General features: G+C 36.3%; 1 protein-coding gene across 1 annotated transcript; it reads right to left on the minus strand.

Annotated features, from left to right (window-relative positions):
• Nucleotides 1–3,469: 3,469 nt before the first annotated feature.
• dkk3a (dickkopf WNT signaling pathway inhibitor 3a) lies at nucleotides 3,470–21,704 on the minus strand. Its single transcript, XM_056462979.1, has 7 exons — nucleotides 21,467–21,704; nucleotides 18,561–18,686; nucleotides 18,244–18,321; nucleotides 14,267–14,359; nucleotides 8,880–9,024; nucleotides 7,392–7,548; nucleotides 3,470–4,705 (listed from the first exon to the last, which is right to left on the minus strand). The coding sequence occupies exons 1-7, from the start codon at nucleotides 21,659–21,661 to the stop codon at nucleotides 4,618–4,620; spliced, it is 882 nt and encodes a 293-aa protein (XP_056318954.1). The 5' UTR covers nucleotides 21,662–21,704; the 3' UTR covers nucleotides 3,470–4,617.
• Nucleotides 21,705–26,372: the final 4,668 nt, after the last annotated feature.

The following is a 26,372-nucleotide window of genomic DNA, read 5'->3' on the forward strand; positions in this document are numbered from 1 at the left end:
TCAAGCTCTATCAGGTTGGATGGGAAGCGATGGTGTACAGCCATTTTCAGATCTCTCCAGAGATGTTCAATGGGATTTAGGTATGGGCTCTAGCTGGGCCACTCAAGGACATTCACCGAGTTGTTGTGAAGCCACTCCATTGATATTTTGGCTGTGTGCTTTGGGTCATTGTCCTGCTGGAAGATGAACCGTCTTCCCAGTCTGAGGTCGAGAGCACTCTGAAGCAGGTTTTCTTTCAGGATGTCTCTGCACATTGCTGCATTTACCTGTCCCTCTATCCTCGTCTTCCAGTTCCTGCTGCTGAAAAACGTCCCCACAGAATGATGCTGCCACCACAATGCTTCACTGTAGGGATGGTATTAGCCTGGTGCCTGGTTTTCTCCAAACGTAAAGCCTGGCATTCACTCCAAAGACTTCAATTTTAGTCTCATCAGACCAGAGAATTTAGTTTCTTATGGTCTGAGAGTCCTTCAGATGCCTTTTGCCAAATTCCAGGCGGGGAGTGGCTTCCGTCTGGCCACTCTACCATACAGGCCGGATTGGTGGATTACTGCACAGATGGTTGTCCTTCTGTAAGGTTCTCTCAGCAGAAGAATGCTGGAGCTCAGACACAGTGTCCATCAGGTTATTGATCACATCCCTGACTAAAGCCCTTCTCCCCCGATCACTCAGCTTAGATGGCCGGCCAGCTCTAGGAAGAGTCCTGGTGGTTTTAAACATCTTCCACTTACGGATGATGGAGGCCACTGTGCTCATTAGAACTTTCAGAGCAGCAGAAATTTTTTTCTGTAACCTGCCCCAGCCTTGTGCCTTAAGACAATCCTGTCTCGGAGGTCTACAGACAATTCCTTTGTCTTCATGCTTGGTTTGTGCTTTGACATGCACTATCAACCCTGGCACCTTATATAGACAGGTGTATGCCTTTTCAAATCATGTCCAATCAACTGAATTTACCACAGGTGAATCCAGTTAAGCTGCTGCAACATCTCAAGAATGATCAGTGGAAACAGAATGTACCTGAGCTTAATTGAGAGCTGCACAGCAAAGTCTGTGCATACTTATGTACATGTGATTTTTCAGGTTTTTTATTTTTAATAAATTTGCAACAATTTCAAAAAATCTTTTCACATTGTCATTATGGGGTATTGTGTGTCGAATTTTGAGGAAATAAATTTAATCCATTTTGGAGTAAGGCTGTAATATAAAAATGTGGAAAAAGTGAGTATGTACAGTGTTGTTCAAGTCTGAAGAAGCACAGTTTCACATAAGAGCTTCATACTATATATAACATACTTTTCTAATGGCTGAGTAGTACATTTAAATTCAAATGTAGAACAGGTACCTACTTAAGTAATAGGTGATTTCAGAACCAGCCGAAGGTTTTGTCTTGTGTTTATCGCTATCTGGAGTTTGCAAGATTTGGAAACAATTGCAAGATATAATTTTTTTTTTTTTATTGTATTTAACATCCTAAAATGTGTGTTTGTAAACAGTTCCAAGATATAAACATGTCCATGAAAAAAAAGTTTTTCTCAGCATTGACTAAATTAACAATTGTTTACTCAAAGGGGTCATACATGTGGATATAAGACAATTCTGAGAAAGCTAAAATAGCGAAATGCCAACTGAAAAATTAAAAATTGAAATTGTTTGATATAAACTTGTGATTGTGAGAAAAAGGTACATGTACACACAAACACACACATACTTGTTTACCGTAAATAGTGTAGCGATGTCAATGCTGCAAAATAAGCACAGTTCACAGAGAAGCCACTGCCAAACCAAGCATCTTTCTGTCAGGAGTTTTGTCACCAGGGCAAAATCTGATTGGAGGAAATGATTAGCCATTTACACACACACTCGACAAAAATATAAACGCAAATATTTCTCTCAAATATTATTCACACACTTGTCTAAATGAGTGTTGGTGAGCACTTCACATTTGCAGAATAATCCATCCACCTCACTGGTGTAGCATATCAATATGGTGATTAGACAGCATGATTATTGCACAGGCGTGCTTTAGGCTGGTCATGACAAAAGGCCAATAAAAAGCATGATGACTGCAGGAATGTCCACCAGAGCTGTTGCGTGTGAATTGAATGTTCATTTCTCTACCATAATCTATCTCTAAAGGTGTTTCTGAGAATTTGGCAGAACATCGAATCAGCCTCCCCACTACTGAGCGTTTCAAATCACAGCTGTGTAAGCACACCAGCTTAGGATCTCCACATCCAGCATCTTCATCTCCAAGATCATCTGAAACCAGCCACCCAGACCGCTGCTGATGCAACAATAGGTTTGTTAAACCAAAAATATTTCAGAACCACTTACAGTCCTTGAATTATCTTTGCCTTTTGGAAAAAAACTGGATCTTCATTTTCTTAAATGAAGACAAAGGTTTCACATTGGAGTTTTTTCTCTCTCTGAATATTATTATAATAGTTTTTTTCTTTAAGTCTATCCAGATAACTTCTTTTTTAAGTGAACAAACAATTCCTGCTTTAAAAAAATAATTGATCCCAAGTTAAATGTGAATGCCAGAACCAAAATATGTACAAACGTTCTTCATATGTCGCCTCGTCGTCCTCATTGGGCTCTCGGATTGACTGCAGTTCGTCAGTGGGAAAATTGCTTGCATTCGGTGGCACTTTGGAGAGGCTTCTCTTCACGGATGAGTCCTGGTTTTCACTGTACATGGACGATGGCAGACATCGTGTATAACATCGTGTATGTCATAGCCATTTATAATAAAAAAATATATCTATTATATGATGTCTATGACTATGGTGTAGGCGCGGTTTCGCTAATGTAAACACAGAATCGAAATGCTCCAGATGTTGGGTTAAGACAATGTGACAGTAAAATATATTAAAATATTAAGTAATAACGAGAACCCCAAAACTAAATTCTCCTCTTTCTTTTGTTATATGAACGTTTGTTCTGTAAAATTCCTGTACGTGGCGCATTACTCTGTTGTAAGCTCGTGAAGATAGATAGATAGATAGATAGATAGATAGATAGATAGATAGATAGATAGATAGATAGATAGATAGATAGATAGATAGATAGATAGATAGATAGTGGCCTATGAACTTTTGTAAATATTTAATGTGATTGATCATTATCTGCTTTTTTAACTTATTATATATAAATTTATATTCTAGGCTGGATTGAGGGATTGTGGTTTCCAGCCTCAACCGGGTCTTAGCTGGTCAGGACATGAGCTTGGCAGGCTGGGAGCTCAGCCAAAACCTACTATGTCCGGCTTACACCAGACTTGTCAGGCTGGTTTTAGCTAGCCATTTTACAGCCTGACCAGCTAAAACCAGCCTGAAAATGGTCAAAACCCCTCTAAAACCAGCCAACCAGCTTAGGCTGGCTTAAGCTGTTTTGTTCAGCAGGACTTTGTTTAATTATAACTAGTATACAAAATAAACAGCGAAACAACAGAAGCATTTTCCAACTTTTTTTATTTTTCTGGAGTGAATTTATGGTATTTATATTGCCTATAGGGAGATTACATGAGGCTTAATTCAGCTTACAGTGTTACTTTCGCTACTATGTGTAATTGAGATGAACTGGATCTTATTAAAGCTAGTCTTCATGTTTTCTCTGCCAGACATATTTTTCAAGTGTTAGTACTGTACATTAATAATAAGTGCTTCTGCCCAGTGCTTAAAAAGGGTTAGTTCACCCAAAAATGAAAATTCTCTCATTTACTCACCCTTGACTTATTCAAAACCTAGAGTTTTTTTTTCTTTTGTTTAAAAGATATTTTGAAGAATGTTGGAAGCCTGTAACCATTGACTTCCATATTTTTTTTTCACTACTCTGGAAGTCAATAGGAACCATTCATTTTCCTTCGGCTTAGTTCCTTTATACATCAGGGGTCACCACAGCGGAATGAACAGCCAGCTATTCCAGCATATGTTTTACACAGCGGATGCCCTTCCAGCTGCAACCCAGTATTGGGAAACACACTCACATTCACACACATACACTGCATCCAATTTAGCTCATTCAATTCACCTATAGTGCATGTCTTTGGACTGTGGGGGTAACCGGAGCACCCGGAGGAAACCCACGCCAACATGGGTAGAACATGCAAACTCTACACAGAGATGCCAACTGACCCAGCTGGGACTCGAATCAGTGACCTTCTTACTGAGGCGGCAGTGCTAACCACTGAGCCACCATGCTGCCCATCAACGGTTTCAACATTCTTCAAAATATCTTTAAAAACTGAAGAAACTCAAACAGGTTCGTGAAAGGTGAAGGATGAGTCAGTGATGTCAGAATTTTTCTATCCCTTTAAAACCCACTATCGATCTTCAAAGCTGCTGATAACACTGACATTTGATTTACATTCAGTCTCGATTTAAAGTTATTTATTTAGCTCTTGCTGTCACTTGATGAATCAGCTTGACGCTTTTACACAGATGTCAGTGTGAACAGTCTTTTACATTCAGGCTCTCAGTGAATATTCACAGCTGCATTTCAGGGCTTGTCGGTGAATGTGGTATTTATTTCTACAAGGAAGGAGTAATTTTCTATAAAGCTGTGGAGTTATGATGAAGCGTTTGAGCGGCTCTTCTTCGTCTTTGTGTTGAAGTCTCAGACGATGTAGTCGATCTCAGAGTAAAGTGTGTCGGTGAGCTCCTCCTCGCTGGAGTTCTGGCTCTTCAGACACAGCGCACCACGGCTGCACAACACAACACAATACAGTTAGCAAAAAGTTAGCAAATCAACTTTTGGTAGGATAATTTTCAACCACATCAAATTTAAAGGATTTGTTGTTCTGACTAATTTACTATGACCCTTTATGTGAAGCTGCTTTGACACAATCTACATTGTATAAGCGCTATACAAATAAAGGTGAATTGAATTGAATTGAACTAATTATCATGTTCTGGAAGGCTTTAAAGGACAAATAACTAGCCACATGATTTAGTTAGCTCACATTGCTAGTTTTGAAGTGTTGAACACTTCACATGTGAAGTTATTAAGAAAAAAAAGCTGTTTGCCCTTGTAGTCTTTAAAATCTGAAAATGCTGAAACTTCCTGTTTGCTTTCAGTTAAATTCTCAGATTACGTCTGTTTGAGGTATTGAGCGTGGCTAACATACTTAAGCACGCCTCTCCAGCTGTCAAACAAGTGGTGAGGATGAGGAGTCTGTTCGCTTGTAAGAACTCTCCCCAAACCCTTTTCCTGATCTTTCTGAATGAATTGCCTACTTTACATCCAAGCCATGCCCACTGTTTTCTCATTAAAAATTCTGTTTCTCTAGGAACTGCTTCACAATACCAAAAAACAACCCCCAAAAAACATTCGCAGCTTCCGGTTCATGTGGCCTTTAAATGGCAATATTAGCATAAAATGATATCAGATGTTTATAGAATAAAACATATTAACATTCTACTCTATTAATCGAAAAATATCCATTTTTAAAATGGCTAATTATATATGTATATATATATATATACATACGTTGAAGACAAAATTATTAGCGCCTCTGATTTATTAGTCCCCTCTTATTTTTTTCCTCAATTTATGAAGAGATTTTCAACACATTTCTAAACATAATAGTTTTAATAACTCATTTCTAATAACTGATTTATTTTATCTTTGCCATGATGACAGTGGATAATATTTTACTAGATATTTTTCAAGACACTTCTATAAAGCTTAAAGTGACATTTAAAGGCTTGACTAGGTTAATTAGGGTAATTAGGCAAGCTATTGTATAACGATTGTTTGTTCTGTAGACAGTCAAAAAAATATAGCTTAAAAGGGGCTAATAATTTTGACCCTGAAATGATGTTTAAAAAAATAAAACAAAAAAGACTTTCTCCAGAAGAAAAAATATTATCAGACATACTGTGAACATTTTCTTCCTCTGTTAAACATCATTTGGGAAATATTTAAAAAAGAAAAAAAAAAAAATTCTGACTTCAACTGTGTGTGTGTGTGTGTGTATATATATATATATATATATATATATATATATATATATATATATATATATATATATATATATATGTATATGTAAAATCTAGCCAAACTAAAATAAATAAATAAATAAATGGAGAATACAATTTCCCAGGAGAGCTAATAATTTTTCCTTCAACTGTATATACTGTAGCCACGGATTTGAATGTAAAATATCAAATCCTTTAATTTAATAGTATTTTAAAATGTCAAAGGCTTCATTTATTTGATCAAATGTGATTGATTTATATTTTCTTAAAGAGATCGTTCTCTAAAAAAATGCTATTGTCCAAATTCTAGAGTTAACTATTGACTTCTATTGTAGGAAAAACAAACACTGGTTACTGGTTTCCAGCATTTTTCACATTATCCTCCTTTGTGTTCAACAGAAGAAAGAGAGAAACTCAAACAGGATTTGAACAAGTGAAAAGTAAGTAAATGTTAACAGAATTTTTGTAGGTGAACTCTCCCTCCTTTAAAGAATAGAAAATTCAACAGCATTTAAAAAAAAGACATCCCTTTTTTAATGTTAAGTCATTTAAATGCAGCCTCGCTGAAATGAAGTACAAATTATATGAAAATAAAGAAAGTAGAAATGATTTTGAATATTGGTATTATGTATATATTTTTTATATATTTATTCATTATTATTTATTACCTTAAGCACATTATGTATATTTTCTATACACTATGCGTCAACAATTTGGAATTTTGTTTAGTTTCTGAAAGCTTTTTCTGCTCACCAGGATTTTATTAATTTTATCAGAAAGATGATGAAAATGTTAAGCTATGTAACAATAATAATCGAGCACAAAATCACAATAATTTATTTATCTAAAGGTAATAATATATAATATTATATTACTATTATTTGTGCAACATTTTTTGACTTGAAATGTAACTAGTGAACATGAGCGACAAACTAATTTAAATATTCAAGTTCAAGATTAAATATTTTGATCCACTTTCTGTGTCAAAGATGAGGTATTAAAATTTAAGAAAATTTTAATTTAATAGTCTGCATGTATAGAAACCATATAAAATATAGTTTATTTTAATGCTTCAATACAATTTTGTGAAAACAAAACATCAAAATATGGGTGAAATAATCATTCACTGTTACAGATCGAAATGAAGAAAATATATATCCTGACCTCTACTAATTAAAATATCTAGTAGATATTATTGATATACTAATTATATAAAGAGTTAAGTTATCATACAAAATTTCAAAAAACCTCTTGTTTACAAATGGCAGTTTAAAATGACTAAATGTTAATTAGTATTGTGGTGTATATAGTCTCTGTAAATCATGGTAAAAAAATTATATGAAAATCATAAATATTTTTTATTTATTTATTCATTTTTGCATATTTCTGTCATTTTTAAGTGTCTGATACCCGCGATGTTGGCACTGCAGGTCTCCAGCACATGGGCAGTGCTCTTGAGGCCCCTCCCCCTCCATATCCCACGACAGCAGCTCCATCAGGTGATTGGCTGAAATGATGCAGCGCTCACGTTCTATTGGCTTAGCGATGCACACTGGGAATAGCAAGGCTGAAAAAAAAACAAACAAATCCAGCACAGTGTTTCCAATTGAGCAATTTTGTTGCTAGATTTATCAACTTTTCATACTACCCTAGAAACTTGTTTTTTTTTAAAAAGCGCCTAGCAACAAATTTAGCAATTTTTAAAATTCATTTGGCGACTTTTAGCAATTTTTAAAAAGTGACGCAAAAGAGCAGCGGCTGCGGGCTTCACTCAGTAGAGTAAATTGCTAGCTCAGATTCTTTTTCATAACTGTTAATTTACTGATATTTCGTCACCTTAGAATTATAAGGTTCTATCTGACATTTTTGTCAAAATTGAACTATTGACATATTCTTAATAAATGACAACTTATTAACATTATGTGATGCTTTTTTATTAGCTGTTCACATTTTAAGACTTTTTATTTAGAAAACAAAGTTACACACATACTGTTTGCCCAACACAATCTCACGGCAATTCGTAACTTTTTGATTTAGTGTCTAATTCGTACAAATTTGTACGATCTAATTCGTACAATTTAGTACGATTTGCTCATCCCCCAATGACGGTTGGGTTTAGGGGCGGGGTTAGGTGCCACGCCTCCTTTTTAAAATTGTACAATTTCGTACGACTGAACTCGTACAAATTCATACGAATTAGCCACTAAACTGACAAAATCAGATCAGGCTGGTTTGCCATATGGAATGCAAAAACTTTGAAGCTCAATATCTCAAAATTATTCAGAACGCAGATAGAACCTTATAATTCGAAGGTGACGATTTGTTAACATGTATAATTGTTGGTCATTTAGGTAGCAATAAATTCCAATAGTGCTATAATTGTTGTCACTTTCACAAATGTGTTCATTTCACAAGTTTCTTATCAAAAATTCTTATTAAAAAGTGTTTGTATTTTACAAATAGTCAACGCTATTTTTCATACAACTCTAAATGGACATATTTCAGTTAATGTTTTTGCTGAGATGGCCAGCCTGAGGAAACATTAATTATTATGTATACTACATAAGGATGTAGTTTTAAGTTGCGCAATGACGTCATCACGCAAAGTAATATGTTAATAAGAACCTATTTATTGTGCATCTGGATGTAATGCTTTAATACAATATGATACACAGTGCCTCAGAGAGTAGAGACATGACAGGCTTATACTTGTCAGATACTGCATGATGACGTCACTGATATGCAAATTAGTGTATGTCATCATCTGGCAACAATTAGCGACTTTTTGGGCAGGTTTTAGCTACTTTTCATTTGCAATAGTCGGCAACACTGATCCAGCAGTTTTACCAAAATGTTTACAAAGAAATGGCATACATTTTTGATGCAAGACTCTCGTACCTTTATGAAAGGCACAGCAGAAATCCTCCTTACAATCAGTCTGATACTGACAGATGGTTCCTGCATCCCCCTTCGTGATGTTGATGGTGCACTGACCCCAAACACACAACTGTCCTGCACAGCACTCTTCGTCTTTGGTGCATGACTGAGGGACACAGGACACAATGAGACAGTCTTAGGCCACTAATATTTATAGTATTAACCACCACCAACAACCATTTATTCATTCATTCATTCATTCATTTTCTTTCTGGCTTAATCCCTTTATTAATCTGGGGTCACCACAGCGGAATGAACCACAAACTTATCCAGCATATGTTTTACACAACGGATGCTTTTCGAGCTGCAACCTATCACTGGGAAACACCCATACACACTCATTCACACACATACTCTACGGACAATTTAGCTTACCCAGTTCACCTATAGCGCACTGTGGAGAAAACCCACGCGAACATGGGGAGAACATGCAAACTCCACACAGAAACACCAACTGACCCAGCTGAGCCTCGAACCTGTGACCTTCTTGCTGTGAGGTGACTGTGCAACCCAAAACATCTTTTGTCTCTGTGTATGCATTGAATCTATATTTTATCCCCTTTTACCTTCATCTAAGAAAAATTCCTAGAGAATGCTTAAAAAATCTAAAGCACATCTGTATTCTGCTTAGCTGGCTTCTACACTTCCTGTGCCTCTGATTGAACTCAATATGTCCTCCGTGAGGCCGGGGAAAGTGCTCATATTCAGCAGTCCGCGCACTTTGATGTGCAACCCAAAGGAGAAATGCTCCAGCATATCAGATTCCAGGTGCGCTTGTGCTGCAATGCAGTCACAATGCAGACTCAGTTGCATCATATTGTTGGAAAGCCACGTTATCTGTGCTGTGTTTGTTTTGCAGAGCCCCAGAGAAAGCAGAACAAATATACTGTACATTTACTGTCAATGGAGTCTGCTTTTTTCAGTAGTTTCTGTATTACTTCAGCATGTCTTATGCATATTATTGGACAGACAGACAGACAGACAGACAGACAGACAGATAGATAGATAGATAGATAGATAGATAGATAGATAGATAGATAGATAGATAGATAGATAGATAGATAGATAGATAGATAGATAGATAGATAGATAGATAGATAGATAGATAGATTGATAGATAGATAGATAGATAAATAGGTAGGTAGGTAGGTAGGTAGGTAGGTAGGTAAGTAGGTAGGTAGGTAGGTAGATAGATAGATAGATAGATAGATAGATAGATAGATAGATAGATAGATAGATAGATAGATAGATAGATAGATAGATAGATAGATAGATAGGTAGGTAGGTAGGTAGGTAGGTAGGTAGGTAGGTAGGTAGGTAGGTAGGTAGGTAGGTAGATAGATAGAGAGATAGATAGATAGGTAGGTAGGTAGGTAGGTAGGTAGGTAGGGAGGTGATGGGTAGGTAGGTAGGTAGGCAGGCAGGCAGGCAGGCAGGCAGATAGATACAACGAATGATAGATAGATAGATAGATAGATAGATAGATAGATAGATAGATAGATAGATAGATAGATAGATAGATAGATAGATAGATAGATAGATAGATAGATAGATAGATAGATAGATAGATAGATAGATAGATAGATAGATAGATAGATAGATAGATAGATATTGAGGTAGGTAGGCAGGCAGATAGATAGATAGATAGATAGATAGATAGATAGATAGATAGATAGATAGATAGATAGATAGATAGATAGATAGATAGATAGATAGATAGATAGATAGATAGATAGATGATAGATAGATAGATAGATAGATAGATTATATATCATTTTTTTAATATTCAAGCTTATTTGTTTTTAGGGATGATGGTTGAATTCTGGGTGACACAGTAGCGCAGTAGGTAGTGCTGTCGCCTCACAGCAAGAAGGTCGCTGGTTCGAGCCTTGGCTGGGTCAGTTGGCATTTCTGTGTGGAGTTTGCATGTTCTCCCGCATGGGTTTCCTCCGGGTGCACCGGTTTCCCCCACAGTGCGCTATAGGGGGAAGCTAAATTGTCCGTAGTGTATGTGTGTGAATGAGTGTGTATGGGTGTTTCCCAGTGATAGGTTGCAGCTCGAAGGAAATCCGCTGCATAAAACATGTGCTGGATAAGTTGGCGGTTCATTCTGCTGTGGCGACCCCAGATTAATAAAGTGACTAAGCCAAAAAGAAAATGAATTAATGAATGGTTGAATTGTGACCTATACAGTGACTTGTGATAAGTTATTTCAACAGACATGCGATTTGACCTATATTTTTATATAAAATGCTGAATTTTGATGAATAGTAACAATTAAAATTCTGTTATTCTACTATTCTATTAAAATACACCTTACAAATCAATTTTACATTACTTTTAGGCTATGTTTAGATGCAAATGGCTGTTTTACAAGAGAAGGTATCTTTTAAACACTTGCCCTCAGAGTCTATCCATCGCTCTGTGCTGGATTTGAAGACTGCTGATGAAATATTTTCTCATTTCTTGGGTGCGATCATGTATTGATAATGGTATGAACTATTATAGGGAAGGTCAAATTTACATTCGTATTAGCTTATTATTCGCATTATTAGAAAACACTCTGTCATTTGCCATTTTAACTGACACTTGCAACAATTTTGCACACTTACAATCTTACAACCACTCCATATCTCTAAAAAAAAAACAAAATCGTCCTTTCATGAAGTGTGCCTCACACAGGTGAGTGGGCCTGACAAACCGCCTGTTGAAACACTCTTCTCTCTCTAAAAAAAGAGCATTCACCCCTCCGAACTCTCGCACTTAATTCTCTGAGCACTGAGAGTTACTTTGTGTGTATTTCCTCTTCTTGTTGAATTGCCGAATGCCTCCTCAATTGTACAGTAAGTTGACTTCATTGTTTGAATTGTAAGATGCAGGTTTTGAATTGACAAAATCTGCTAAATTTGTTGTTTGTCATATCAGTTTGAGGAAAATGAATGGAAAATGCTTTAAATGTACTCACAATTCCCAGCGGGCACCTTGTTGTCAAAACCACATCAAAAAACACTAATGCTAATTGATTTGATGTCAAATCCTTGACGTCTGTTTGACATCCACACATTGATGCCGTTTTGACCACCAAAATAACAATGCAAAACATATTATAATATTTAAAAAAATGTATTAATCTAAAATTCCAAATTTACACATTGTGTCCGAAATCGCATACTTTCATGCTATATAGTACGCTAAAAGCAGTATGCAAGCCGAGTAGTATGTCCAAGTTCATAGGTCGCGAAAAAACTACACGAGAAGTACCCGGGTGACCTACAACTTCCGGTAAGATTCTGAAGTCTTACGCTATCCCATCATGCCCCGCATGAGAATTCATGAATTGTAGTGAAGCGACGGAACTGATCGGGTAGGTCATGTGATCATGACAAAATGGCAGATGTTGTACGTCCAAGTTCCATTCATACTGCGCACATTCATACTGTATAGATTGTTCTTTTCTAACGGTCGAGTAGTACATTTCACGAGTTCAGACTAAGAGATATTTGACTGAATAGAATAAGTGTGCTCTCCGGGGAGAGGGTTCTGAGCTCAGAAAGACACCCTAAGGGGGTGATCACACCGAACGCGCACTTACGTTCTAAAAACACAAGGCGCTCCACTGCCTTTTTTGTTGTCAAGAAAAAAAGAAGTGCAGTTCGTTTTTTTATGTCGCTAGACAATGACAACAACAATGCGAATCAGCTGGGTATTGTGTAAGAGTGTTGCTGTTGATATAAATATAATTTTGATATATATTTATATATCAAAATGACTGACGTAAAACGCTTTTTCCGCTCAGAGTTGATTTTTTCAACTGCAAGTGCACTGCGTGCAGCGGCAAAAACACGAGGCGTGCAGGGAACATAAGCAGCGTGCAAAACGCTCAAGGCTGTTAGAAAATCATTCAAAAAAGGTGCCTCTCAACGCATAAATCGCGTTTGGTGTGATCGGTCCCTAACTCGTGTTATTCCCCATATCAAGATAGAGAGAGATAGGGTCCAAGCGCAGCGTCAAGCCCGACACCAGAATAAAAAAATTGAGGTATAACACCTTTGACTATTTATAGGGGTTTGGTCTTAAGCTGATTGGATATTAGAAAGATTGTCAATAGCTATGTTTCCATCCAAAAATGCAAATTAACTTTATTTAGCAAAACTGGAATATTGCATAAAAGATGTGCGAATAAAGCAGCGTTTCCATCCAACGAGTCAAAGAGATCAAAGTCGTCAATTCCTTATTATCTGGCGCCAAATATCATCAGTAAAAATGGAATTTGCTGCGGTAGGAGAAGCTGCGTCAATCTTTTCTTCATTTAATAAATGACTTGCAGCTCAGAAGACAATCCTGACACGCAGTGAACGTGCGGTGTGAGACATGGAGCGCAGACGCTCTTGATTCTGGAGGTCATTAATAATATAATAACACTAATACTGAAATGATTAAGGCATTTTAGAATAACCAAAACAACATTTCAGATGTTTTACAGTGTGCTCAGCCTGCTGGTTTGTCCATTCGCACACATTTTCATCATCACATGATCTCTTATCACAAACTCACATGACTTTTTTATGCACATACTGGAATTTGTTTGGTAAAAGGGATACCATCGTAGTTTACGCACATCTTTTTTTAGCAAATAAAAAGTTTATCCTACTCAGTCAAGCACATTTGTTTATAAATATATGCGCATGTTGGTGTTTCCATCAACTGTTTTTTTTATCTGCATACCCAAAATGCACATAAAAATAGGTGGGTGGAAAAGTAGCTAGTGATGAATTAGCCTCGTCAAAAACTGATCGTGCTTCTCCCGAAATTTGTTTATAAAACATCACTTAAATTTAAATGCAGTACCTACTGAGTAGTAGGCAATTTTGGACGCAGCCTTTGTATCCCATGTAAACTACCTTGATGTCAAAATGACATCATATTGACATCTAACTTTGGCGATTAAAAACATGACAACGATTTTTTTACTATCTAATGTTGACTCAGTTCCTTTGTGTGTATTGCATCCTTCTTGAATTGCCGAATGCCTCCTCAATTGTAAGCTGGCTTCATTGTTTGAATTGTAGGCTGCTAAATGACTAAATGTTAGGTAAATGAAACAATTTTCCACTATTTAAAGGCCCGACCCCAACACACATTTTTTTTGGCGTCATTCAGCTGGGATAATGCATTAATTACAGATGTCAGACTCCCAACCTCCCCTGTAATATGCTTCCTGGGTGAATGGAATTAACTAGAGAGCAGGTTGAACACAGCATAAACTAGAGGATATTTCCTACTGGATAATAATGGAGGTTAAGTCTACCTTGTGGTGCGCCTGCTCTGTGAAATGTGAAACTGCTTACCGCATCAAGCTGTTTGCATGGCAGACACTTTGAGCTGTGCGTCTCATAGAGGCAGTACTTGCCCTTCTCACAGTCTTCGTCAATGACACACTCCTGAAAGACACAAGAAAAGAAAACAGATTTTAGTATCACATTTAACACACAATCCACATACTGATTAATGCCAGAGTTGTAGTTTATAGAGTTAAAACAGCAGAGGATATGAGATGATTTTGTGGAGTTGTTATTTCCCTCCTTCTTCTATCCTGGTTTATAAATAAAGGCAGAGGGTGAGTGTAAATAATGTAATTAAATGCTGTTTTTTAGGGATGCAAGGGCTCGATGTGCAATTCATGTACTCTTACATCGCACAAAAAAGTAAAAGAAAAAGACTTTTGATTGTTACGCAACGTTGATACATTGTTACATTATTAAATATTTGTTCAGTGCATTTAAATACTTGGTGACAGGCAAATAAAGATGTTGCCTGTTTCGCCTGTTACGCTAAGCCATTAATGATAAGAGTTCAGTAATGCTAAGAGATATTATTATTATTATTAAAAATATTATTATTATATATCTTTGGTTTGACTCAGTTTACTATAAATTGCGCTTACTTTATTAGGTACTCCTTACTAATACCGGATTGGACCCTTTTTGCCTTCAGAACTGTCTTAATCCTTCATGGCATAGATTCAACAAGGTACTGGAATTATTCCTCAGAGATTTTGCTCCATCTTGACATGATAGCATCACAGAATTGCTGCAGATTTGTTGGCTGCACATCCATGATGTGAATCTCCCGTTCCACCACATCTCAAAGGTGCTCTATTGGATTGATATCTGGTGACTGTGGAGGCCCTTTGAGTACAGTAAAGTCATGTTTAAAGAACCAATCTGAGATGATTCGCACTTTATGACATCACATGTTATCCTGCTGGAAGTAGCCATCAGAAGGTACTTTGTGGGATGGACATGGTCAGCAACAATACACAGGTAGGCTGTGGCATTTACATGATGCTCAGTTGGTACTAATGAGCCCAAAGTGTGCAAGAAAATATCCCCCACACCATTAAACCGGCAGTCTGAACTGTTGATACAAGGCAGGATGGATCCATGATTTCATGTTGTTGATGCCAAATTCTGACCCTTCCATCTGAGTGTCACAGCAGAAATCAAGACTCATCAGACCAGGCAATGCTTTTCCAATCTTCTATTGTACAAATTTTGCTGAGCCTGTGCGAATTGTAGCCTCAGTTTCCTGTTCTTAGCTGACAGGAGTGGCACCCAGTGTGGTCTTCTGCTGCTGTAGCCCATCTGCCTCAAGGTTGGACGTATTGTGCATTCAGAGATGCTCATCTGCTTCGGTTGAAACGAGTGCTTATTTGAGTAACTGTTGCATATTAATGAATTTGATGTCCAATTCTTGACATCTATTTGACATCCACACATTGATGCCCTTTTGACCATAAAAAATGTATTTTTAAAATAAGGTTAAAAAAGTTTTATTAATCTGAAATTTTAAATTTACACTGGCTTTTGTATCCCTACAATGCATGTAAACTACCTTGATGTCAAAATGACATCTAATTGACATCTAACTTTGGCATCAAAAACACATCAACGATTTTTGATGTGTTTTTGATGCCGATGTTAATGTCAATTTAATGTTGTTCTGTCATTAAGGTAGTCAGCTGACAACAAATCGATTTGCATTTCTGAAGTGATTTTTGTTTTTTTATTTATCAAATGGGTTATGGATTCTGGAATAAATCATAAACTAAAACAAGAAATCCACTCTGTTATTCAGCTTTTACTTTCTTCTGAAATAAATGCTCCGTTTGTGGCTGGAATGGGCCTATCTGAAATGTCAAATAGATCTGTAAAGTCCCAGATGAATATCTTGTATCTCTGACAAGTATCTTGCCTAATCAGCTGAACTGTCACCTCAGATCCAGAACCCTGCCATCTAAAAGAACAGGTCAATACACAGCAGACGGCCTCGTTTCAGTCAGCCGGCAAATTAAACTCTGAGGAAGGGTATTTCTATTTCTCCTGACGTCTCTGAGAAATGTGAGCAAGTACAAGGGTTTTGGTCAGAGCCGATCCTCCCTATCTGTACGTTCTTAATGGGACAATTGACCCAAAAATGAAAATTCTGTCATCGTTTACTTCTGTTTGAGTTTCTTCTGCTAAACACAAAAAAGCAACCATTGATTTCCATAGTATTTTTTTATTCCTACTATGGATGTCAATGGCTGCTTTTTTCCCCAACAATCTTCACAATATATATAAGGTTTAGACTAAATGTTGAGAATTTTCATGGTGCTTTTGTTATTAAGGTTAATTTAACACCAAATGAGAGAAAATTAGAGTAGTTCATTAACATATACACTTGTGGGCCACTTTATTAGGTACACCTGTTCAACTGCTCGTTCTAATCAGCCAATCACATTGCAACAACTCAATGCATTTACATGGCATGGTCAAGAGGATCTACTGCAGTTCAAACCGAGCCTCAGAATGGGGAAGAAAGGTAATTTAAGTGACTTTAAACGTGGCATGGTTATTGGTGCCAGACGGGCTGGTCTGAGTATTTCAGAAACTGCTGACCTACTGGGATTTTCACGCACAACCATTTCTAGGGTTTACAGAAAATGGTCTGAAAAAGAGAAAATATCCAGTGAGTGGCAGTTCTGTGGGCACAAATGCCTTGTTGATGCCAGAGGAGAATAGCCAGACTGGTTTGAAATGACAGAAAGGCAACGGTAACTCAAATAACCACTCGTTACAACGGCAGAAGAGCATCTCTGAAAGCACAACACGTCCAACCTTGAAGCAGATGGGCTACAGCAGCAGAAGACCACACCGGCTTGAGGCTACAATTCGCACAGGCTCACCAAAAGTGGACAATAGAAGATTGGTTTCTTGAACATGACAGTGAGCTCACTGTACTCAAAGGGCCTCCACAGTCACCAGATCTCATTCCAATAGAGCACCTTTGGGATGTGGTGGAACGGAAAATTCGCATCATTGATGTGCAGCTGACAAATCTTCAGCAACTCTGTGATGCAATCATGTCAATATGGACCAAAATCTCTGGGGAATTTTCCAGTACCTTGTTGAATCTATGCCATGATGGATTAAAGCACTTCTTAAGGCAAAAAGGGGTCCAACCCGGTACTAGTAAGGTGTACCTAATAAAGTGGCAGGTGAGTGTATACATCTAAACGTCTACAGTAAGTAAGATAAGAATAATAAGAATAATAATGTACATTAATAAGAATCCATGTACATTTAAATCATAGAGTGAGGAAATGTATAATGAGATCAGATAACTTGATGCAATTTATTTTCTGTATTTTTAATAGGCTACATTCAATCATTGTTTTCTCAATCATTAGAATAAATAGTGATTTTTATCACATTTTAATCCAATAACTGACAGTTTACATTAAATTGTTTGGGTATGAATGCCAAAAAGACATCTTGAAGAAAAAAAAAAACAGCTGATGACCCCGGTTTGCTTAAGACATTGAGTTTTGCTTAAGGGATTTACTGAGGTCATTTTGGGATTTTTATTAATGGAATAGCTCATGTGAAAATGAAAATATATTCACTGTTCATTCTAAATTTTATGAGTTTCTTCTGTCTGTATAAGATATTTTTGAAGAAAGCTGAAAAACTGAAACCACGTTCAGCGATAATAGGAAAAACAAACACAAGTCAATGGTTACAGGTTTTCAACATTCTTAAAAATATCTTCTTTTGTGTTCAACAGAAAAAAAAAAGAAGCTCATAAAGTTTTGAAACCAAACCTTTCTACCTGTGAGTAGATAGTAAATAGACACAGAATTATTAGTTTTGGATGAACTATCCCTTTAAGATCCCTTGAAGTCAATATTGGCTTTGGTTTTGGTTGTAGCGACGTCTGGCTGAAGAATATAAATGGATGTTCCTCAGACACAATAAGACAGAAAGATGGACAGAAAGCCTACGTGATTGACGCTGTTCTCTTTGTCTCTGGGCTGTATTGATGACGAGTTGTTTGTCTCTTCCGTTGAATTGTCTGTTGTCTGAAATTAAAATCACATTGAGTCATTGAACATCATATTCACATGGGAAAGTACTTGGGACAATAGTATCCCTTGATGTGCACAATATAAATTAAGATTAAATGATCTATGAACTAGTTGCCTGTGATAACTAGTTATGCGGACGTTATATCAAATGATTTGACCAATCAGATTCAAGTGTTCTGGAGAGCATGCAACTGTGTTTAAATTACTGAATGTAATAAAAGCTCTTCACCAACCTTATTGATTCTCTCTCCGATAGAAATGGATTGATTCCCAGCTATGGTTTCTATAGCGCTGTAATTTTGGAGGTTTGAAGAGACATTCTGTGGATGGAGGCTTGATTTTGCTGTCTCATTGTCCATCTGAGCGGAAAAAAGAGAAGAAAACTGCATTATTTTTGTGTGAACTGACCATTAGAAATTGGTTTCTGTTTCAAGGGTTTAATTCGCATTCGTTTAATGAGCCATTCAGGATTAATGATTTAATTCGCATAGACCTAAGTAGGAGAATGAAGAGCAATTACTAATTCATGTAACAATTTTGAGCTAAGTATAATTAGAAAGAAAGATGAAGGAATTTATTAGTGCAAAACTGCAGTATAAGGAAAATTGTGCAATTATTTGTACACGAGCTGCTGACCTTTAAAAATCCCTTTCATGAGTTGAAGGCTCGAAGGGTTCTGTTTCCATTCATTTTGGAAGACATTCATGATTACAGGATAATGAATTTAAAAATTATTTTATATATCAGAAATAAAGAGCAATATCTGACTCATTGTAAAGCTGAAAATTAGAAAAGAAATCTAAAGTCTTTAGTTGTAAAATGTTATTAAACAATTAATTCTCCTACGCACTATTCCTTTATTTATCAGGGGTCGCCACAGCGGTTAGAACCGCCAACTATTCCAGCATATGTTTTACACAACGGATGCCCTTCCAGCCCCAACCCAGTACTGGGCAACACACATCCACTCTCACATTCACACACACTCATACACTACGGCCCAATTTAGTTCATCCAACTCATCTATAGCACATGTCTTTGGACTGTGAGGAAACCCACACGAACACGGGAAGAACATGCAGACTCCAAACAGATATGTCAACTGGCCCAGTCAAGACTCAAACCGCCAACCTTCTTGCTGTTAGGCACCAATGCTAACCACTGAGCCACCATGTCGCCCAAGATACAGACAATTTAAAACTAATAATGCTCTTTTTTTCATGTATGCATTAAAATGACATGGGCATATCTATCAGCTCATAGTAACACGTGTTAGCTACCTGCACATATTTGCGAGATATATTTGAGTATATATTCTTCATCAGGTCCTGGTGAAGCACATGTTGGAGTCTTCAAGATTCCCAGCCTGATCGTACGAGGAAATGTAACTATTTTACGTTTTGTCAGTTTAGTGGCTAATTCGAGTTCAGTCATATGAAATTGTACGATTTTAAAAAGGAGATGTGGCACCAAACCGTACCTCTAAACCCAAATGCCATTGGGGGAGGGATGAACAAATTGTACTAAATAGTACGAATGAGATCGTATAAATTCACGAATTAGCCACTAAATCAAAAAGTTATGAATCGGCGTGAGACAGCAATGAGTATGCAAACTCCACATAGAAATACCAACTGGCACGGCTGGAACTCGAACCAGCGTTCTTCTTGCTGTTAGGCGACAGTGCTAACCACTGAGCCAATTATATATTCTATGAATAAGATCACAATTAAATATAAATTAAAAATAAATATATGTATTTATATTTTATATAAGAAAAATTATATATATATATATATATATATATATATATATATATATATATATATATATATATATATATTATCACTTGAATGAAGACCAATAATCCAGACTTTTATCACAAAAAGGACACTGTTAACAATTTCCTGTAGAATCTACAGTATCTTACTGGAAACAGTTTGCCAGTAAAGCCACGGTCACCCTAAAGTTTAAGCATGTGAAATTCTATCGTACGTCACTGCGAAAAGGGGCGGGATTAAACAAAATAATTAGACATTTAAAAAAGCGAGCGATTGGTTTTGCATTTCTGTGCAGAGAGGTCATGTTTTGATCTTCGATTGGTCCTGTGATGCAATTTTGCAGGTCAGAGTTCACCAAGCTTGAACTTTGCAACACAGCAAACTGGGAAACTTGTCGCACAAGCTTGCGTTTCCTGTCTGACGCATTCACGTGCATATGAATGGAAGTCTATGGGGAGAAAAGTGGGACCGCGGCTTAACTTACAGTAAGTCAATAACAAAAAGACTGTATTTACATTTACAGCACAATTTATCTAGCTGTATTTGTATTTACAGTATTGTATAAATTTACTGTAAATAAAATACACAGTAATTTTCACAATGCACTTTTTAAAATACAGTAACATACCGCACAACTGTCCTACAGTAAAACACAGTTCATATTACAGGTAATTACTGTGTAATTTACAAAAATCAGTAACAGTGGACATAATGCTACCAGAATGTAAAATATGTTTTTTCTAAGTTGCATACAAAAAAAGAAAAGGAAAAAAAGTTCTGACATTGATTGTAAACAATGAAAATGATTGACCCATAAATTAAATTTATATATGTGTATACATTAAAAAGCCTGTACAATCACTTTAACCTACATACTGCTCAAATGTACTTTTCAGCATAATCTGCCATCAGTTTTTTATATTAATTTAATGATTTATGGTACTTTCTGGGGAGCCAATGCCTAACAGCAGTATGGTAAAACCTGTAAAAGTAACATACTTCACAATAACATGACCTTACCCTGAACAATATTTTTACTGCATTTATTTGTGTAACATTCCCATTAAATTGTGTTATTAAAGTTCCCTAATGCATTGATTTAAACAAATTAGATTTTTAGTTAAGTGTCTTTTTTTGTAAAATAATAGTTACTTCCATGCCACCTTCTAATATCTGATCAGGCCTTTTGTAACATGAACTAAGCTATTATGTTGAGGCTAAGATTTTGGTAAAACTTATTGTCATATATTAGTGATGATTTTATCAAAATGATTAATTATGACAGAAGTTCAAATCACCATGCAGGGAAGATTACGCACTGAAGAACAGTAATTTTGTAGTATTTTGAAGCTGTATACCTGATGCACCGCGTCCTCCAGCTTGTGCTGCGTGTCCTCCATCAGTTCCTCCACCTCTTTCAACACGTCACTCATCGTTTGCCCCTCTGCTGCATTTGTCTCCATGTTTGCAATGATGTCCATGTCTGTTTTGGGTATTTCGGGCACAATCCCGTGGACGACGGCCAGGCAGAGGCTGAATCCGAGCAGAAACATGTTGGCAGCGCGACTGATGTACAGTGTGTGTGTGTGTATGTGATGTGATGTGAGAAGCTCCAGCTGCGCTAGGCGGGGCGATCAGATGCGCGTCCACGCAAGCAGCATCCTCCTCCTTTATAGCGCATCATCAACTGTTCATTACCGCACAGAGACAGACTTTACCGACTGTACGCCAACTCAAATTGCGAATATGTGGTGCACGAGTCATTCTTGAATGTAAATCCGTTTTGATTTAACGCGTTATCAGCATCAAGATAACCCCCTGATGGTTATTTTACTAACAAAAAGTATATTCATTCTTTCTTTTTCGGCTTAGTCCCTTTATTAATCTGGGGAATGAACCGCCAATTTATCCAGCATATGTTTTACGCAGCGGATGCCCTTCCAGCTGCAACCCAAACACCTATACACTCCCATACACACACATACACTACGGACAATTTAACTCACCCAATTCACCACTGCATATCTTTGGACTGTGGGGGAAACCGTAGCACGCGGAGGAAACCCACGCAAACACGGGGAGAACATGCAAACTCCATACAGATATGCCTACTGACCCATCAGAGGCTCGAATCAGCGACCTTCTTGCAGTAAGTCAACAGCACTACCCACTGTGCCACCGCGATGCCACTCATTGTTTGCAAAAAAAATTACATGTGCTCAATGTAAACAAACAAATTAAGTTGAACATTACCAAATTTAATTCGTTTGTTTACATTCAGCACATATAAATGGTTTGCAACCCATTACCTTAAAAAATTCATCTAATGAATAGTATTTTTTTCAGCACATTATCATCACTATAAACCGCTGATGGTTATTTTACTAACAAAAAGTAGGCCTATATTCTCAATGAATTTTAATTGTGCTATGCCACTTAATCTGGAACACTCTGGAACACTTTTCATCGTGAAACAACACAATTCTTGAGATTTCTTGGGGGAAACTTTTATGTTCAATCCACTTAAATTTGTTATGTTAACTTAATCGATTTGTGTTGGGACAATGTGAATGAAATGTGTGGAACCCTGCATGTTTTACCGTGGAGCACATGGATGAAAAAACAGAGTATTATCCTTTTTTTTCCCCCTCAAATTATATCAAACCTGTGTCAAGTGGGTGAAACGTTTACCCAAATATGAAAATTTACTTACCCTCACAAGTGGTTCCAACCCTTATGTTGTTAACACAAACTAATATATTTTGAAAAAAGCTGTAAAAACCTGTAAATATTGACTTCTATTGAAAAAAAAAGACTTTTATTGCTTGCTCAAACGCCATTCAGTCATTCATTTTCCTTCAACTTAGTCCTTTTCTTCATCAAGGGTCGCCACAGCGGAATGAACCGCCAACTTATTCAGCACATGTTTTATGGAGCGGATGCCCTTCCAGCCACAACCCATCACTGGGAATCATGTTATTCAAACTACTTATTTAATATTAGTTAAATCAACATAATTCCTAAAGTTTTTTGGGGGCACAACTCAATTGTTTTATGTTCGATCCACATAAATTTCTAAAAACAATTAAGTTACTTAATTAATTTGTGTTGGATGAACATGAAGGAATTATGTGGAACCCAGCATTCAAAATATATAATACACTGAAAAAAAATGATGTCTGCAAAACTGTTGCAAACTATTTAATTGGGTTGAATTTAAACAAACAAATTAAATTGAGTAATGTTCAACTTAATTCGGTTGTTTAAATTCAGCCCAAATAAATTGTTTACAACCCCTTAACTTAAAAAATTTTAGTAAATCCAAGGAATCATCTTTGAATCATTTTTTTTTTCAGTGAATATGTAATGGATTAAGAGGGCAGATCCGTGGACTGCTACTGGGACACAAGTCGGGACTTGATCAACCCCGGCTGGGTCACCTGGGTGAGAGTGTATGATGTTGAGAGACCCGAAACACCCAATGATCCCAGGATACATCACTGATGATGTGTCCCAAATGCATCCATGAGATGTTTCTTGCATAATGTATGATATATGGAATATATATTACAGAATTCACATATGAATTCACAACATTTTCAATCTTTAATGCACTAGGGGAGAGGGGTGACAACAGTAATGTGGGACGAAAGTAACAAAGCAATTTCGCTAAACCCTGACAACATTTCATTTCCAGGCTATTACAGCACATTCTGCATGCAACCCTTGATGGAGCTGCCAAATATCAGCTGATTTCGGGACCGTGTCCCACACTTAGGTCCGATTTTCAGTTTTTAAGCGCAGAAATAATTTTAGCTGTTCTTTATTCCTTATAACATGTTGTGTTTCTCTTTTCATGCATCACAGTAATGATCAATCTACAGGTTATTTCGTGCAAAAAACATCCTTAAGTCTGCAATCTCTGAGTTTTTATGTTACTTACTGTATGTCCCACTGATAATACATTATTTTTCACTTTCACATTAGTTTTCAGTGTTTTGACTCATATGGTTTATAAGATTAATGCATATTGCTAATAATAATAGGAAATAAAAAAAAAAATTGAAAATTTTAGCATTTTGCATTGTTGGGTTGCTTCTGAAACATTTGATGGAGCTGAAATTTAATAATGAAAATGGCGTTTAATATTTTTTGGCAAAAATAAAGGACAAAATATGTTTGCAGTGAAGATTATCAAGGTTATAGTCAGATATATTTCAAATAAACAAGATTAAGCCAGTAAATCTAGCAAATATTGTTGTGTTACTTTTGACCCAGCCGTGTGTTGCTTTCATCCTTGCCTATGGAGTCAAACGTAACAATGTGCAACTTTTGTTTGAAGTGAAGTTATATTGGAGTTGTTCTACATTGATTTAAAATTTTAAATAATAGGTTTTTATGAAAATTGTTACCTTTGTCCCTGCTCTCCCCTATGTTGTTAACACAAACTAATATATTTTGAGGAAAACTGAAAACCTGTAAGCATTGACTTCCATATTGGCAACATTTTTCAAAATATATAGAATTATGAAAAATAAAAATAACAGAATTTTTATTTTTGGTAACAACCTCTATAATTAAAGGATTTTCAATCCTTTGTGCACTATTTTAATTAGGATAGCCTAGTATAGTGTCAGAAAAAATGGTACAGTGAGTGAACAATTTTTTACAGTTTACAGTTTTAAATGACTGCTTTATACTTGCTGTGTAATTTTATTTCTTGACGCATTCAGTTGTGAGTTGTAATTAAATATTTCTACATTTCTAAATAAAAATGGGCATATTTATTAATTTGTGCATGCAGTCACCAAAGGATCAAAATGCCTGGGTCAGTACCCTGAAAATGCCATATAATAAGGTACATTTTTGTTCCTTCAGTGTCTACAATTTTGTTCCTTGGAAGAAAATAAAATGGTCCCTTAAATGGTACAAATGTAGAAGGTACAATTTTGTACCCTTTAGGATGACGGGCCACTTGTACCCTAAAAGGTACAATTTTGTACTTTTTCTTCTGATGCAGTTTATTATGAGTCATATGGTTTCATCGTCGTTTTTAATATATGGGACATTCTACCAGAAACGTACATTACCTGTCTCTGAAATAATAGCATAAATACAGTGAATAAAAAGTATTTAATCCCAAACATTTCTAAAATAGACTGATGGTGGATTTCTGTGAGCTGTTCTGTGAAGGAGTATGTCATTCATTTGGTTCTCAGATTTGTTTTCTTTATTAAAAACACTTTACACTGTACAAACCCTGTTATTGTTCTTGTCCTCAGCCCAATTGATAGTTTTGATAGTTCTTTATAGTCTTTAATAGTTTTGATATGCTAAAAACTGTTATTTAGAAAAAAATACTCCAGAAATAGCCAGTTTAAGTTGTTATCATTCACGTCATTTGATTAAAACATGAAATTATAAATTAACTCTACAAATAAATACTACAAATATATAATACAAATGGTTTTACAATTGTCCCCATATTTCTGTCAGTCCTGTCACATTGTTTGCATTAAATTTAACATACAATGTTTGCATTACGTGTGCAAGACTATGACTCGGAACATTTTGAGCTTGTTTTTGTAGGATTTTTGAGAAAGACAAGCTTTAGTCAGGCCCTGTCATATATTTTTTATTAGTGAAAATGTACGTTTTTGGTAGAATATCCCATGTGTATATTTTTTTTATTTGAGCGGTACATGGACATTTTTGTAACTTCAATGTTTGAGTTGTGACTATGTTACAATAAACTGACCACTTGGTGGCGCCATTGTCCAGTTTGACTTTGCAAACTAACGCGTCCAGTGTCTACAGGATTTCAGAAAAGTTCAAATAAACGTTATTTTTTATATGATTCTCTGTGATACTCAAAAATAATGACGGATAATATCAATGATCACTTCGCCATTTAGTCTCAATGTGTCCGTTGTTTAGCATGTAAGCTAACTTACATAAAACAGCATGATGACGGAAGCATTTATTACGATATAATTCGTAATATCTGTATAATGACAGCATGCTATTTTGACCACGTTGTAGCGATATCACAATAAACAACAAACATACATGTACAACAATTTATATTGCCCGTTTCTGCCCCTCATATGCTAAAATACGTACAGCCAATAGGAAAACCCTACTTTTCATGTACTCAGACTTCAGTTATTATAGCTTCCTACTGTGAATGATAGCCAGTATATTTGGTGTGTTGTGAAAGAGAAGGCAGTGTGTGATTGCGGATCAGACAAACACACACACACA

This window comes from Danio aesculapii, chromosome 7 (assembly GCF_903798145.1).
Source record: "Danio aesculapii chromosome 7, fDanAes4.1, whole genome shotgun sequence".
NCBI lineage: Eukaryota > Metazoa > Chordata > Actinopteri > Cypriniformes > Danionidae > Danio > Danio aesculapii.